At 35.3% G+C, this 15,166-nt stretch overlaps 2 protein-coding genes across 6 annotated transcripts; both read right to left on the bottom strand.

Annotated features, from left to right (window-relative positions):
- Window positions 1-3,408: 3,408 nt before the first annotated feature.
- LOC111010767 (exonuclease 1) lies at window positions 3,409-9,174 on the bottom strand. Of its 5 annotated transcripts, none has more exons than XR_015787702.1 (15): window positions 8,852-9,174; window positions 7,932-8,051; window positions 7,530-7,653; window positions 7,285-7,422; window positions 6,937-7,146; window positions 6,647-6,821; window positions 6,476-6,549; window positions 5,949-6,072; window positions 5,160-5,341; window positions 4,994-5,051; window positions 4,566-4,900; window positions 4,441-4,492; window positions 4,043-4,241; window positions 3,788-3,946; window positions 3,409-3,706 (listed from the first exon to the last, which is right to left on the bottom strand). XR_015787702.1 is itself a non-coding variant. In XM_088118324.1 (14 exons), the coding sequence occupies exons 1-14, from the start codon at window positions 9,010-9,012 to the stop codon at window positions 3,856-3,858; spliced, it is 2,061 nt and encodes a 686-aa protein (XP_087974450.1). In that variant the 5' UTR covers window positions 9,013-9,173; the 3' UTR covers window positions 3,409-3,855. The 5 variants fall into 5 exon arrangements, 1 of the variants encoding a protein (XP_087974450.1); XR_015787701.1 differs by having other exon boundaries at window positions 4,566-4,918; window positions 5,949-6,066; XR_015787703.1 differs by having other exon boundaries at window positions 4,566-4,918; window positions 6,937-7,002.
- Window positions 9,175-9,867: 693 nt separating this feature from the next.
- On the bottom strand, window positions 9,868-12,569 carry LOC148207715 (eukaryotic translation initiation factor 4E-1). The gene is made up of 5 exons (XM_088118326.1): window positions 12,186-12,569; window positions 10,834-10,999; window positions 10,625-10,750; window positions 10,363-10,428; window positions 9,868-10,245 (listed from the first exon to the last, which is right to left on the bottom strand). The coding sequence occupies exons 1-5, from the start codon at window positions 12,482-12,484 to the stop codon at window positions 10,195-10,197; spliced, it is 708 nt and encodes a 235-aa protein (XP_087974452.1). The 5' UTR covers window positions 12,485-12,569; the 3' UTR covers window positions 9,868-10,194.
- Between the last annotated feature and the right edge of the window lie 2,597 nt (window positions 12,570-15,166).

The following is a 15,166-nucleotide window of genomic DNA, read 5'->3' as shown; positions in this document are numbered from 1 at the left end:
AAAAAAATTGATTTTATAAAAGCTTAAAATCACATTAAATGATTTTTAAGGTATACTTGAATGGTAATTTTGGAAAATCAACTATACTTAAATATCTTTTTTCAAAAACGTTCATTCTATCATCACTCTCAGACACATCCTAAGGAGATAAAAACCCCTGTTTGCCATCTCAATTATCATCTACCCTACAATAGGTGTTTCGAGTGGGGTCCAATTGGACATAATTTAAGAGTGACGTGGAAGAATCAGGGTTATTAAAAATCCAATGCATGTAATACCTTGGATGGGAGAGATATCTAACTAATTTCCGTAAAGTTCAAAGAAGTTCATTACCTTTGAAGAGTTTACTAAAATGTAAGTTAATCTTATTTCTCCCCTGAAGCCTCAACAATTCTGTTCTTATTCTTTATTTGACGAGTCTCACATCTTTTCAATAATTTCGGTTGATTTTTATTCCGACTATTCATCGATCGTCATTTTAATTTCTAATAATCAAACGAGAACCTAAGATCCAAAGTATTTTAATAATAGTTAATTTGAGTCCAGCACAATTAATTAAGACATTTATTTTCAATAAAAAAAAAATCATATTTTGCACTAAAAAAAATAGTTTAATAATAATGAGATTTCCGCGTTTGGTGAGTTCCGTTTTATTGGAAAAAAACAGAGATGACGTTGTTTTCTTATGTGACTGAGTTCACATTCAAAATTCAAAGGAAACAGTTTTCTTTCTAAAAATAACACTTTCTATTTTTCTTGTGACAAAACACAAAAGTGAGCTCTCTTTACAGAGGCCTTCAACATACAAAAACCATGGTACTAAATTATTACTGCCCTTCCAAAAATGATAACCACACAGTTTATACACATAATTTTCCATCCAACGAGTTAGACGTAAACATAACTCAACTTATTAAGACATTTATTTTTTATTGAAAAGTCGAGAATTTGAACCGTGGTGAATCCAGAAATTTTTTAGACTTGGTAAAATCTAAATTAAAAATCATATAAAAGAAAGAGTAATCTTGAAATTTTGATTATTTATAGAGAAGAAACAAGACATCCTTACAATAATTTATAATAAAATACTTATACATTCAAAATAGGAAAAATTTAAGATTGTCTGTAACAATTAAACTAAAGAGACTATTTATAAATTGAAAATAATTTCGCTGAGGTTAGGACGGACATCATCAGGAAAAATCTTACTTTTAGAAAACCAGGGTTGGAATATCTCACTAATATATCTCTAATTATGAAAAAAAGAAAGAAGACTTATTTATGCAAAATAAAACTTTTTCCTGTTTTAAAAATTGACACATATTTATACATATAAATTTTTATTTTTATATATATTATAATTAGCATAAGATTTTAACAAATAAACATGAAGATGAGAGATCGTCAGCTGAAGTTGCTCCACTGCGCCGGCACAAATATCAGTTTCCTTAATTGTTTTTATGTAGTAATTATATATAATAATAGTTGTTTCATTTGAATCCTTACAGAAAAAAAAAATAAAAAGAATTAAATTTAGTTCTAATACAGGTAAGCAAGCATTAAAAAATTATCAAGATATAAGAAAATGTCTTTGGTGGAAAAATAAGGTAATTTATATTTTTAGTACAACATGGAGAGGTGGAGGATTAAACTCACGAATTAAAATTAAATATCAATTAGCGTTGAGTTATGCTCGCTTTAGCAAATAATGTACCTTTTTGTTGTGGTCAATCTCATCAATTATTACGGATATTCTCGATTAGTGTCATCGAATGCCTATTTATTTACTTCTAGACTAGACGAGAGCATGTTATCTAGAATTTGGACTATAAATGTATTTTAATAAGTTTTTTTTTCATCCTCATTCAAGTTAACTTAGTTGGATGGTTTAATAAATTCGGAAAAATAAATTTAAAAATTCTCATAGTTAAATCGTAAGAATTAAGTGCAAAAATTTGCTTCATCCAATTGAATTGGCCTAATATTTAATGTTCCAAGTTTTCACGTAAAGACAAATGTAGCAGCACTTTGCGATCGAGTCACCGAACTTACTAAAATTACAATACAACCCCAGAAAAATAATATATTAGAATGGGGTTTATCGAGTGGATAGGGGTTGCTTTCACTCAACCAAAATATGAGGAATTAAAGCTTTCCCAGAGTGAATTGCGGGTTGGGAAAATGAATTCACAATAATTTTAAATTTTTTAGCTTTTGTCTTTTTGTATTAAATATAATGTGCAAGACTTTAATCTTCCTAATTTAGTAAATTTTTGTGTTCTTTCCTTCTTTTAATCATTTCATAACTACTTCAGGCAATTTATTATTATTATTATTATTATTTCTAACATTACACCTAAACTGAAGGTACAACGAAACGTGGACACTAGTATAGTTAAGTACTAATTGACACTTACTCTTTTTGAAGTTAGAGGTTCAAACTTCTCTCGTACCATACCAACCAACAAAATTCAATTTTTTTAAAAAGGTAAAATGTTGTCATATGTCTAAATTTATGGCTAGACTCACGATTTCAATAAATTTTGCTTTCTAATTTTGAGTTGACATGTAACGTCCCAAGCCCAAGATTTGAACCAAAATTCGAAATCTGGATTCGGCACCTATTTGCCTCAATATTTTCCTGCGACCTAGTTGCAAGCTACTTAAAAGAACGGGAACTATCTGAGATTACTCCAAGCCAATCACACTTAAATTTGAAATTCTTATAATTGATGAACCAAAAAGAAAGATGCAGTTTTTAATATAAGTAATAACTATCCATTCATTTAAACTTTTCTAAACCATACTTCCATTATCTCAAAATTCATTCTTATTCGGATGTGATATCGATTCATTTATGTACTCCTCTCTACTGTGACACTCAAGTGTCATATGACAAGTTCTAATGTTAAATTGTAGAAAGGAATCGGCTATTGAAGCCTAAATTTGTATAACTTGTATTTGTATTTGGTTGGTAAATTAATAATTTATATAGATTAGCACATAATATAAAAAGATGAGTTTTACAAGTCTAAACTTTGATGTAAAATCAAGCTCATTACCAAATATAAGTTCAACTTCTCTGTCTATCAAGAGACACAAACCTAACCCACCCCAATTATTAACTAGAATTGAAGTCTTTAGTTTATGATTTGATATCTGAGGATCTATTTATTTGGTAAGCTTCCTTTTCTTTTACAAATGTGCATTTGATAATCTGTTTTCATGTTCTTGGTTTCTCTCTTTTAGGAGCATTATCAAACTCGCATACCAAAATATTGACAAAATAACATAGACATAAAAATGTGTTTAGTTTCTTTTGAAGAAAAAGGGAACGAACACTTCCTTTCTAGAAAGAAAACAAAAGCAAAAAGAAACCAACTGTTCAGATGCATGAAACTTCAGGAGTTGAATCAAACGCATCACTTGTCATATATCACTTCAATTGTTTTTGTAATTACATGTGCATGCCATTGATGAAACAAATCCAGATCCAACAAGGAACATTTCAAGAACATTCCAACAAGGATCTGAAGCAATGGTGACAGTAACTATATTCACGTGCCTGAAATTTCAAGAATATGGTTGATTAGGAAACATTTAGACTTACAGATCAGACATGAAGCAGGGATAGGCTGCAGGTTACAACGTAGCCGAAACACTCCGAGCAGTCGAAGATGAACCATTTGTGAACTCTTGTTTGGCTCTAAAATAAAACCAAACAGATAAATCTAGAAATACAAGTAGCAGGTGAGTAGCAAGAATCAATGAGAATGTTCATACTCACATTCAATAAAATAAAATGGATGGAGTCATGCCTTCTCATGCAACCGAAAAGATATGCTTAAATACTGATCAACTTCGGCCTTTTCGGAACCGCAAGGGAGCCCTGTGCTTATTTGGTACGTAAGCAAATTGGCTGAGGTCCATTGCAGTAGCAGCAGACCTTCAATAAAATTGGAAACAAGTCCAAGATGATGAATCTGGTAGTAGATAACAAGTCCATGACCTTGAAGATCAAGAAAGGGATTATATTTTTTACCTATTGGTATTGGTGTTCTGAACATCTCTCAACGGGGCACGGAGACCACTGGCTCGAGACCCGGACGAGAATCGAAATGATGATATTACGGAAACAAATTGTTCCATTGATTTCTCTGCTATGTCTGAGTAATGACTTAAATGAGAAATATTGGATCCAAATTTCCCTTCTTCGGTTTTTGTCTTCAAAACTGTTTCATCTAGTTCACAAGCAAAGTAACTCAAACTCCACCGAAAAAAAAAAGAACAAACGACTTGAGAAAAAAATAAAAACTTCTCTGACAAATTCTTGGGCAATAACAAGGGAAGCAGCATAATTCGGATTAAGCTCAAAACAAAAAAAATTCAACCGTCCCCTCAGAATCCCAACAATGCAAGAAGCTTTTATTAAACACTTACCATGATAAGGGTGCAACGTATCCTTACACAAATGCTTAGTTTTCATATTGTCCTGAAAAAGACACCAACTATTAGTAAGTACTAATTAGGCCAATTTAATAAAAGGATTGCATAAAAGCACTTACTATTTGAATGTTTTCATTGGGGGAGGCTTTCCTTTTTGTGATTGAACTGTCGTAAGAGTTACTCGTAAAAGAGGCAACCTCGGAAGTGGTCGTTTCGTGCATATCAACAGTTGCATTATTCTGGTCAGAGAGTTTTTGGTTGCTCTCCTGTTCATCATTGCTTTCTGACTTGTGCTTAAAGTAAGAACTCCTTACAATGATTCTTTTATTCTCTTTCCTCACTTTTTCTCCCATCGTATCAGGAAGGATCTCACAATCGGGTTCCTTATGCAGAGTTATACAAGGCTTATGAATTGATTGAGTGGGCTGCTGCAGTAAAATATGCTCCTCTTCTTCTGTGTTATTTACCATATCTTTCACATTCATGAAACAAAAAATAAGTACATAATCTAGTCAAAAGTGATTCTTCAGAATAGAGAGACACATACCCTTGCCCTCACTGGAAGAATCAGAAAGAGGACATCCTGCTGCATTATCATTTCTTACCTGATTAATTCAGAAGAATTAAAGAAAGAAGAAAGATCAAGATTGTTTCAACAGACGAGCATGGTTCACATTATATTTTCAAGAACCAAAGTCAGTTTAATTTCTTACAGGATAAGTAGATAGACAACCCTCTGCATGTACAGAGTGATGAGTAGTAGATGCCGGCAGGCAGCTATCTTCGCAACCAACCCGCTCCTCGGGACAAACTGAGTAGTCATCCCTGGAGTTTGGGTGATTAGCTGATAGCTTTGGTGCCCTAAATTTTCTCTTGGCCTCAAGAGAGGCAAAACCTGTTGGAGTTAAGAAATACTTGACAACCCACTTTCACTCAAACACCAAACTTGTGATTGTAAAAGACAATTAATTGAAAAGACAATGCACTATAAACAAAGCATTCCCTTTTCAGTTGCTTAATCATTGACAAGAGCAGTATACACAATTCCACACCTCACATTTCACAACCACACACATCACACATGTATGTTTACAACATAGATCCTTGATGGTACCAGAGCATTACTTCTGTACTTCATGTAGTTGGGATCTATCACCATGTGGCTTTCTTCCAAAAACTTTTGAACTAAGACTTAATTGATGGCATTCCTTTGGTCAATGATACCATTTGTGAATGCGGTAAGGAGTGCCTTTGACGTACGAAAATAGCAAAGTCGGCTAATACAGTTTAGAAAAGCAGAAGAATTGCCTAGTATTCGTAAGAAGTGAATAATAAGATGGGAACAGATCATCCACCCAATTCTATCCTGCAAGGATGCCCTCATATATGATTATTATTTGTAACCCTGCGTATTGCTTAGGCATGAAGTATAACAGTTGAAGCTAGAGTAAGGCCTATGTAACAAAGGATAAGAAGAATATAATACACATTGCCACGGATACAGAAGTATTTCGTCAGGACATTCTTCTGCACTGGTAAATCCAGCTTTTTCTTTACACTTCCAGCGTTAAATTCTTTTAATTTGTAAGGTTTTTCCTGCACCACTCCAGTATTGATATTCTGCTCCTGATCATATAAAGAAACCAGAGAACTGTGACCATTAAAACGTAACAAATTAGCGTACAACCCCTCCCCATAATGAAGTTGAAAAAGAAAGGAAAGATACAACAAACAGACTTTATGAGAATAACTCTGAATTAAAGCACTAACATGTTTTCCATTCCTATTTAATATCATAGAAACTACATTATAAGTTCTTTGGATAAGTGAATTAGCTTATGAAGCGAATTACAATTTGCTTCAAATTTGTCTGGCTTCCGAATTACATTTCAACTACAGACTCCTCTAGTTTAGGAATTGTTGCACGAAACATCCAGGTTTTGCAAAGACAAGGAAATTCTGAAAAGAGAGCCAAAACCAAAATGTCACTGATCAGATAAAGAGAGATGGTAATAAATATATGATGTACCTGGAATGGTAATTTAGTACATGGATCAATCTCTCCCTCTGCTATACCTTTAGCTATATGTTGCGGTATCGATGTATAATATGTTAAGTTATTGATCCTGGGCATTTAAAGAAGAAGAATATAGTACTAAAGTATCCAGAAAATCAAAATAAGCTCCAAATAAAGGATATGGGCCCAAGAAGTCCAAGTCATCTCCCATATCATTGGATATTCGAGAGAGATGTACAATATCTTCGGTGATAGGATCGTAGATCCGTTGATGCTGAAAAGTCAACATTGCTTTCTTGAATGATTCTTCATAAAGATGAGGAACTGAAACTGTGCTGTACCTCAAATGTCTAATCACCTAAATAAAGTCATTACGTTACACATGAAAACATGACCTATAAAACACACCATATTCTCAAAAAGCCAAAACATTTTTTTTTAAACATAAAACATCATTGAATATTCAAACTCACCTTATCGTAACTTACAAATTTCTTGATAAGTGCGTGAGCTCTTTTAAGTCCCATTCCTGGCAATGACTGCAAATAATCACAACCGCTCAAAATGCACATTTCAAGAATCATCTGTTTTGTAAATCCAGCAAGACTCAAGTCCCTGTTCTTTTGTAACATTTCGTATCGAAATTCGACTCCTTGTCCAAATTTGTCCATTTTAAAGATAATCTGATTTGTACAGTAGCAGAGCAACAAAAATCATTGAGAATTCTACATTAGGTAAAGAGTAGAAGCAGATTACAACTAAGAATATCAATGGGATTGGGAAATGAAAAGAATACAAGAGTGTCTTTCTGTATAGCTCACCCTTGGACAGCCAAATGGAATTAGATCAGAGTCCTCAGTAAGAACTGCATCAACCTGATTACTAATGGCCAAGAAAGTCATTTGAGCATCTGCCTCATAAGGTGCCACAACATAGGATATATTCTCTCGCTTTAACACCTTTAGAATGAATTTATGTCAAATCTACAAACATTCTTGAGCACTGAAATATAATTCATACAACCCTTTGACAATATTAACATAACATTTATGAAAAAGTATGTTACTTGAATTAGTCCATGGGCAATTGAGGGTGTTATATCAACGGCCTTCTGGTAACACTCAAAGGCAGCAGCAGAATTGCCAGATTTCTCATGTTCTCTTGCACGGGCAAGATTTTCTTTTCTCGACCTGTGGTAAAAACTAAAAAGTGAGTTTCTTCAGATGAAGCACGACTTTAAAAGCGTGGAAACCATATATTAAAAACAAATTGAGAAACTAAATACAAAAAGAAATGCAACTCTTCAGTCTTGATGTTTATCGTCTAAAATAATCTCAACTTCGAAAATATGAATAAGGCTGCCAATAGGAAAAATATGGGGTAATAACCAGCACCATTGATCCCCAAAGAATATCGATAATAACTTCTTATGAAACTAAAACTGCAAGTGGGTTGATGCTTGTCATACCTCGCCCGCTTGATTTCTTGCTCGTTCTTCATTGGAAGAAGACCTCCATCAAAGACAAGAACAGGTTTTACTCCGTAGTGCCGTAGTAGATTTATTCTGTGCATACAATAATCTATGTGCCTATAATAAAACCAAATAGAGAAAGTCAGAACCGATATTCAAAATATGTGTACTCTATTTTGTTTATTTGTCTAAACTGCTATCCAAAACCACTCCCATATACGATAAACCTCTTGATGATTGAGTCTCGACAATGCTGCTACCAAAGCCACTTTCTTCATCTCTTTAGTTTATATTGCTTTTCAATTTACAAATGTCAACAAATAACAACGAAGAGCAATATTTTCTTATCCACTGCATTTGGATCAAAGAAACTGCAGAATGGTAGGTTAAATTTTTTTCCAAGAATTATAGCAGCCAGCAAGCACTTGGCACAAGATTTTGTTTCCTGCCAGGTTGCTCTGATTCTTAGACTAAACAAAAAGGAAAATGGGCTTTGCAGTTTGCTCCTTAAGAGAAGAAGCAGAACCTTTTATCACCGAACATTATGCCTGTCAATATTTTGTTAAAACCTGAAGCGCCCCGATGCCATTTGACGACTAAATAAAAATCAAGCGGCAGATTATAAACCTATTATAACTATAATGCAGAAAATTAGACATCAGATGACACTTTCAAGAAGAAAGCCCCTCAACCCCAATACCAATATTCATATCCAGACAAGCTAAATGACCAAAACAATGAGAAGAAACCGACTTTCAAGCGGACAAGACAACTCGCAGAGCCGTTTTACGAACTGGGTATCCGAGATACGGGTACAGAGTGCGAGTAACTAACACAGAAATCGTAAACATTATCTGATTTTTTTAACCCAGAAGAGAAAACGGCAAATCCAGAAGAAATAGAGAAACTGGAGATACTTGGAGGTGGGTATGGCATTGCAGAGCTCTTTGCTGCAGGAGAAAGCGCCTTTGTGGAGCCAAGAGTAGGTGTCGACCGCCACAGAAGAACCCTCCAAATCCTTGATATGGATCGGAACCATGATGGATTTGAGCAGCGGCAATAGCCCCTGAATCCCCATTGCTCTTCAGAATCTATAGTTATTGGGGGAATTTGAGAGGGCGGATTTGTTTGCTTCAGCCGCCAAGCTAATCCTGGGGGGATCGAGGAGGTTATGGAGGGAGAGACAAGAAATGGCGCGAAATTTTCATAGCTGAAGTGGGGGCCGCGGCCCGAGACTTTTCTTTTTTTAAACTCAAAAATGTTTTTGCTTTTCGTTCCAAATTTTGGAAACAAATTTAAGCCTGGTGATAAATGATAATCCTTCAAGAAAAGGTTCAATTTTGGCTAATTATTTTTTCAAGTTTTAACTTCTATGCACATTTATATTGATTCCCTTTGCAACAAACTTGTTTAACAATTTACTTGTAATTGTAAATATATATATCTAAACCAAATTGGGTGAGGGGTAAATATTCTTAGAAAAAATTGATTAAAAAATGTTTAAAATATTTTTTTAATTCTTGAATGTCCGTATTCTTTTGACTTGTAAGTCTCTCACTAACGCTAGTAGCACCCACATGAGATCACGAAATTTTATCAAACTATGGCATATTTATTTTCTTTTTCCTTTTCAAACATAGGAAAATATAAATACTGAATTAATGTATTTTGATAATATATATAACTTAATCGTCCTGCGGATCAGTTATAAGTGAATGACCTTTTCATTACTTCTTTCACAACGAAGAGGAGATCGCATCCACATCACGCCCTGGGTCACAAAAAAGGAGCTACAAAAAAGGAGCTTCTGCACCTCGATGATTCGGGTATTAGAATTGGCTGAAGGAGAATATTATCATCAAAAGGAGCAAATTATCTAAACATCAATTACGTTTTCTGACTCTTGGGATTGAATTAATAGGGGGCTACACGATTAGAAAGAAAAATGAAACGAATATCCATTCAGTTCAAGCTAATATCATTTGATTACAGAAGAGCAGTATCCCGTTCCATCTCATGCTAGAACTGTCAGGTACAGAACAAGAATCTGGGATTCAGGTGTTGTAATGGGCAATGGCGATTCTCACATAAAATTTTCCTAATCGCAGAAAACATTGTTTTTTTCTTTTTGGTGGTGTGTTTGTTGAGGGTGGGGGTGAAACAAGAAGAAGAAGCCACAGCTCAACCTAACATGCTGATGCAGAACTAGGACGAGTATCCTCCTCTCCTGCCAAGCTATGCACTAGAAACCCTACACAGATCATACTGAATATCGGTTTTTCGCATGTCTGTCGAATTTCTTCGCATCATCCTGAACAAATAAACAACTTTTTGTCAGAAACAAGAAACAAACAATCAAGGAAAAACCATCCGAAATGCAAATGTAACCTATAGATATAAACATCAATTATAGCATCATCATACTTACGTGGAATATAAAGCCGATGCTGTCATTGTAATCAAGGAACTCCTTCCACTGTTTTCCAATGCTCGCCTGGCCAGAAAAAGGAATTTCAGATGCATAGACATCAATTAATTTCATAAAAATAATATAGAGAGTAATGATCAAACACAATCCAGAAGTTTTGTTCATAAATCCAGAGGTACTTTGCATGCCATAATAGAATAGTGTATTGATGTAGCATAAATCTTAAGGGTTGTGTATAAATCATTGGTATGGTAGCTATTACCTGAGCAGCTTCGTTCGAAGCATTCTTTGTCCAAATCGATATCTTGTCCTGCCCAGATCTAACATTAACAACTGCTCCACAAATTTCATCACCACAATCAAACTGTTCTCCGATCATAGCAAGCAGCTGACACAAGTAATTGACCATTAGAAAAATCATAAATAACTACCGTCAGTCAGTCAAATTGAACATGCACTTCTGAGTGGTACCGTGTACAGCCATCCATTATCAGATTTTCCCCTTGAAAAGTTAACAGTCCATTTCCCTCCATTCGCACAAACAGGATCCTCCCATTTTGGCTCAATTTTATGTTTAAAACAGTACAAATCTGCCCTCATTGCCAATTTGCTTGGATGGTGAATATTGTTGTAAACACTAAAAGCAAGAAAAAACATGAACAAATTGGTCAATCAATTGCACGGAAAATGAAAATAAAGGGACAAATAGAGAGGTAAATTAACAACCAATTAAAAATACGAGATTAAATATTACAAGACAGTAACACTCTTGTCAAAAATGGTATCTACATGGGGCAACCATTTTAGAACTTTAAGTAATCAATGGACCCTTAAAGCTAATATTCCATTCAATGACAAAAGAGGGATTTTCAATAATTACGAAAAGCAGCAGAATAAGCATATAGACAGAAATGTTCCCGAAGCAAACAGCGCATGCAAATGCTTTGCCAATACCAACTTTCTATTTTGTTCAATAGTATGACTTATGAAGTCAAAAACTCCAAGAGAATTCAAGGAACACCGAAAAAAAAGAGCAAACAAGAGGGAGGAGGCAAGATGGTAAGCAAACCATTGCTGCAAAGTGCAAAACAAGAAGGGATTATGGTTTGAAAACTATTACTCCCAATGAACATCTAACCTCGCCCAAATTTTAGCTGCTGGAGGAAAAAAGGGCCGGGGCATCTTATAACACATGAATTAGCAGAAGAAAAGGCTGTTTATATAAATTCCAAGCAATTTCCTAATACCATCATTTGAATAACTGCAAATACATCTTATTTATACCTGATTCTCAAGTTTAGACATCAGAAATATAATCAACGACTTTCATACTAAATTTGAGAATAATCACAAAGATGATTCACATGAACGTCAAAAATGAAGTTTTCAACGGGGCTGCCACCCGAAACCCTAGGAAAATTATCAACAGAATGATTGGAAATGCACACGAAAACAGGAAAATGCAACAAGCAGAAACATCGAAGCATAGAATAAAGAACGTTAGTCCACAGACTCGACCCCTTCAATATCCGCAACGAGAAAACTAGAGTTCTTTCTCATTTTCTCCATCAATAAACCCCCTCTCTCCAGCCCTAACAATCACAATCTCCTCTCTATCTCAGCTTACTTTGAATTAAATCCAACAAGACCAAGACAATCAAATTAACACAAAACATAGAAGAAAATTCAATCTCTTACGCCCCTTTCACCTGAAGTTTCCTAAATATTCGAAAAAAAAATAGAGAAGAAGAAGAAGAATACCAAGAAACACCATCAACATAAGAATCAAAAGCAAGGGGGAAACGTAGAAAAAGAAATTCTACCTCCAGAACTCCTCAACAGTAGAGAACGTATAGATCGGCCGGATAGACGCACCCCAAGTGGCTTGCTTGGACTTGGCAGAGGGGTTATCGAACCAGAAGGTCCAAGAGTGCTCCAGAGGGTGGGGCTGGTGCACTATCGCCGCCGAAGAATTGGAGGAGTCGAGGTCGTCGTCCCCGACGATCTCTCCTTCCTCAAGCTCCTCATCTTCGTCACCGCCTCGTCCCTTAGGGTTTGGATTTGCGATGGAATTAGAAAGATCTTCTGCGGTTGTAGCTTTGATCGTCTCTTCGACTACCATTTTCTTTCACCGCTTCCTCGTCGGATTGAGCGTTTCTGAAGAATCAATGGAAGGAACCGTAGAATCAGAAATGGCACCGCCCTCGGATTTTCGGTTGAGTTTGAGCCCGCCTTTCGTGGGCTTCCACCGTATCGCGTTTTGGACTTTAAACCTTCCATGGGCTCGGGCTTGGGCCTTCCTTAATTATAGGTTTTTTTTTCTTTGAGATAATATCCTCAGTAATTATTTAAAACTATAATGTTAATTTTTAAATTTCGCACATATATAAATATGCAATCATGTTTTAGGTTGGTCTAGATAAAATACGACTCTTAAGAGACCACTTTTTTTTTTTGGTTTCAAGAATCACCAAATTAATGTGACGTTAATAATTTGATATTAATTATTTGTTATACATTATGAATGATATATCTCCATAATTATTGTATACCATTAAAAAATTATCTAAATGTTTTGGTGAAAGAAATTTTTTATTTTTGTTATTTCCTATGCTAGGAATATGACAATCTACATACTAAGATACTAAGATACATGACATTTGAGTTACATTTTAGTCCAAAATTCAACCTACACTAAGATTAAATATCAATCAAGTATAAAACCAAGCATAACTCAACGGTAATTGACATATATCTTCAACCAAAAGGTTATGAGTTCGATCTCGTATCCCACATATTGTACTAAAAACAATGGATGAAGGACAAATTATATTGAGGACGAAAAGGTTTGGTTTTCCACCCGACATTTGTAATAAAAAAAAAAAGTTATGGCAAAAAGGATGCTCTAATTTAATCAAACTTGCAAAATGCCCTTAAGATAAATACGCTAGCCATCATCATCTTACATTTGATGAAGTCGAAAGACTCTTTAGAAGGTAAGACGATAAGTCTTACGCCGAGGGAAGATAAGTCTTACGCCGAGTATGGTTAGGAACTTGGGATCATGAAACAGTGCTCCCAGATCTTCATTTTTTTTTTTAATATATCTATCAAATTCTTACCATTTGATAGACAGAAGAAGCTCAAAGATAAAGGTATGGAAATTGTAAATTGCAAATTCAATCTACAAACCAATTTGATTGAAAGAGATCAGATCAATTTACAAAATATCAATGTATTACATACAGCACTATGCTCAGCGGACCAGTGGCTTCATTCCCTCTGCCAAACCTGAAATATTACCAATGCATAAAATCCTACAGTGCCATCGAATCGAGGCAAATCCTTCACGAAAAGCGATTCGAAACTGCATGAACCTTACAGCAACTATGGCTTCCATGTCTCAACCTAGCACAGATTAGAGAGAGTTTGAGATTGAAAATAGAGGAAGTTTACAAAAGCAGTTCATTGAGCATGGAGAACAGTAATGGGAAAGAAGATGACAACATTCACATTAAAGAGCACCACAACCACCATGGTACTTCACAACACTAAGCAAAACGACGTGCAAGTAAAGAATTCATAGTTGATTTTTTTGGTTTTACTCGAACAAGAGCAGTTGATCTTTTCCAGCATCATAATTACCTTGAAACCTCCAAATCGCTCCTTCCCATACTAAAAGAATTAGTACTGAAAATTAACCACAACATACTTGCTCAAGACTTTTGAAAGTTATGCAATGCAATATCAAATTGAGAAATATACAAAAACAAAGTTCTGAATAATGACTTTCTCTCCATTGAAAGTATTTAAGAAACGTTCCCTTTGCTTTGTTTTCCTTTGGGAGGCAAGAAAGGGCAATTATTTGAACTTGTCAGGCCGGAGGGACCCCCTCCCACCCACCCACCAACCCAAACTGGGGGGGTTGTGTTCACATATTTGGGAGATTCAGGGAGATTCAGAATTATAGCTTCAAATTCAATATCCAATAACTAATAACCTTGCTCGAGAAAAATAGCTTAAAGCAAGCAAACAAGACAATCCAGTGAGAATTATGTCTTAGGGCATCCATAGACTAGAGTCTGAAGGTTCCCAAGCATGGTGGGTACACTTCTCATCCCAATTATCAACCAAATTATAAAGTTTTCTGCTAGTAACTCCTATTAGTTTCTAGAACAAACATCAAAAAATTCATCATACGATCTGAAACAGGTAGGCAGAATGATAATCGCAAACTTCAAATGTACGGTGCCACCAATCAGGAAGTACAAAAAAAATGAACTAGTAAATTCAACACCCAGCTCCAAGCACTTCAAAAAAGATGCACAAATTCAAATCACGAGTATACACACAAAATGTTTTAGTAGTCTAGGCAGATAAGATTGCAAATAACTCCTATTCATCCTCGGCATTTAATCAAACAGTTGCGCTTCAAACAAAACAACCCCAAAGATTAGAAACGAATTCCCTAAACAAAACCCAACCAAATCCAGAAAAATGCCAGCAACGATAAGAACCCTTCGGAAACAAATCCCTCAAACAAGAGGGGTTAGCCAAAAACGAGAAACGCACGTAATCTGCAGACATATTGAAGGAATGGAAGAAAGAGAGAGGGAGTTCCGAGGAGTACCTTGGGGGCATAAACCGTCGCTTGGTGAACTCCGCAAAGAAGCAGGAGACGCCATGGGCAGAATGGAGCTGAGCTTGCGAAGGAGTGCACATCTTGAATGAACCCTAAAAGTTTTTACAGGGGGAAATGTTTGGGGTTTAAGGAAGATGGCGTTTGAAGATTCAGCGGTGGGTG

Source organism: Momordica charantia, unplaced genomic scaffold, assembly GCF_013281855.1.
Source record: "Momordica charantia cultivar OHB3-1 unplaced genomic scaffold, Mcharantia_2.0 BLBB01000100.1, whole genome shotgun sequence".
NCBI lineage: Eukaryota > Viridiplantae > Streptophyta > Magnoliopsida > Cucurbitales > Cucurbitaceae > Momordica > Momordica charantia.
The sequence above is the reverse complement of the archived record's forward strand: the minus strand, read 5'-3'. Positions and strand labels throughout refer to the sequence as shown.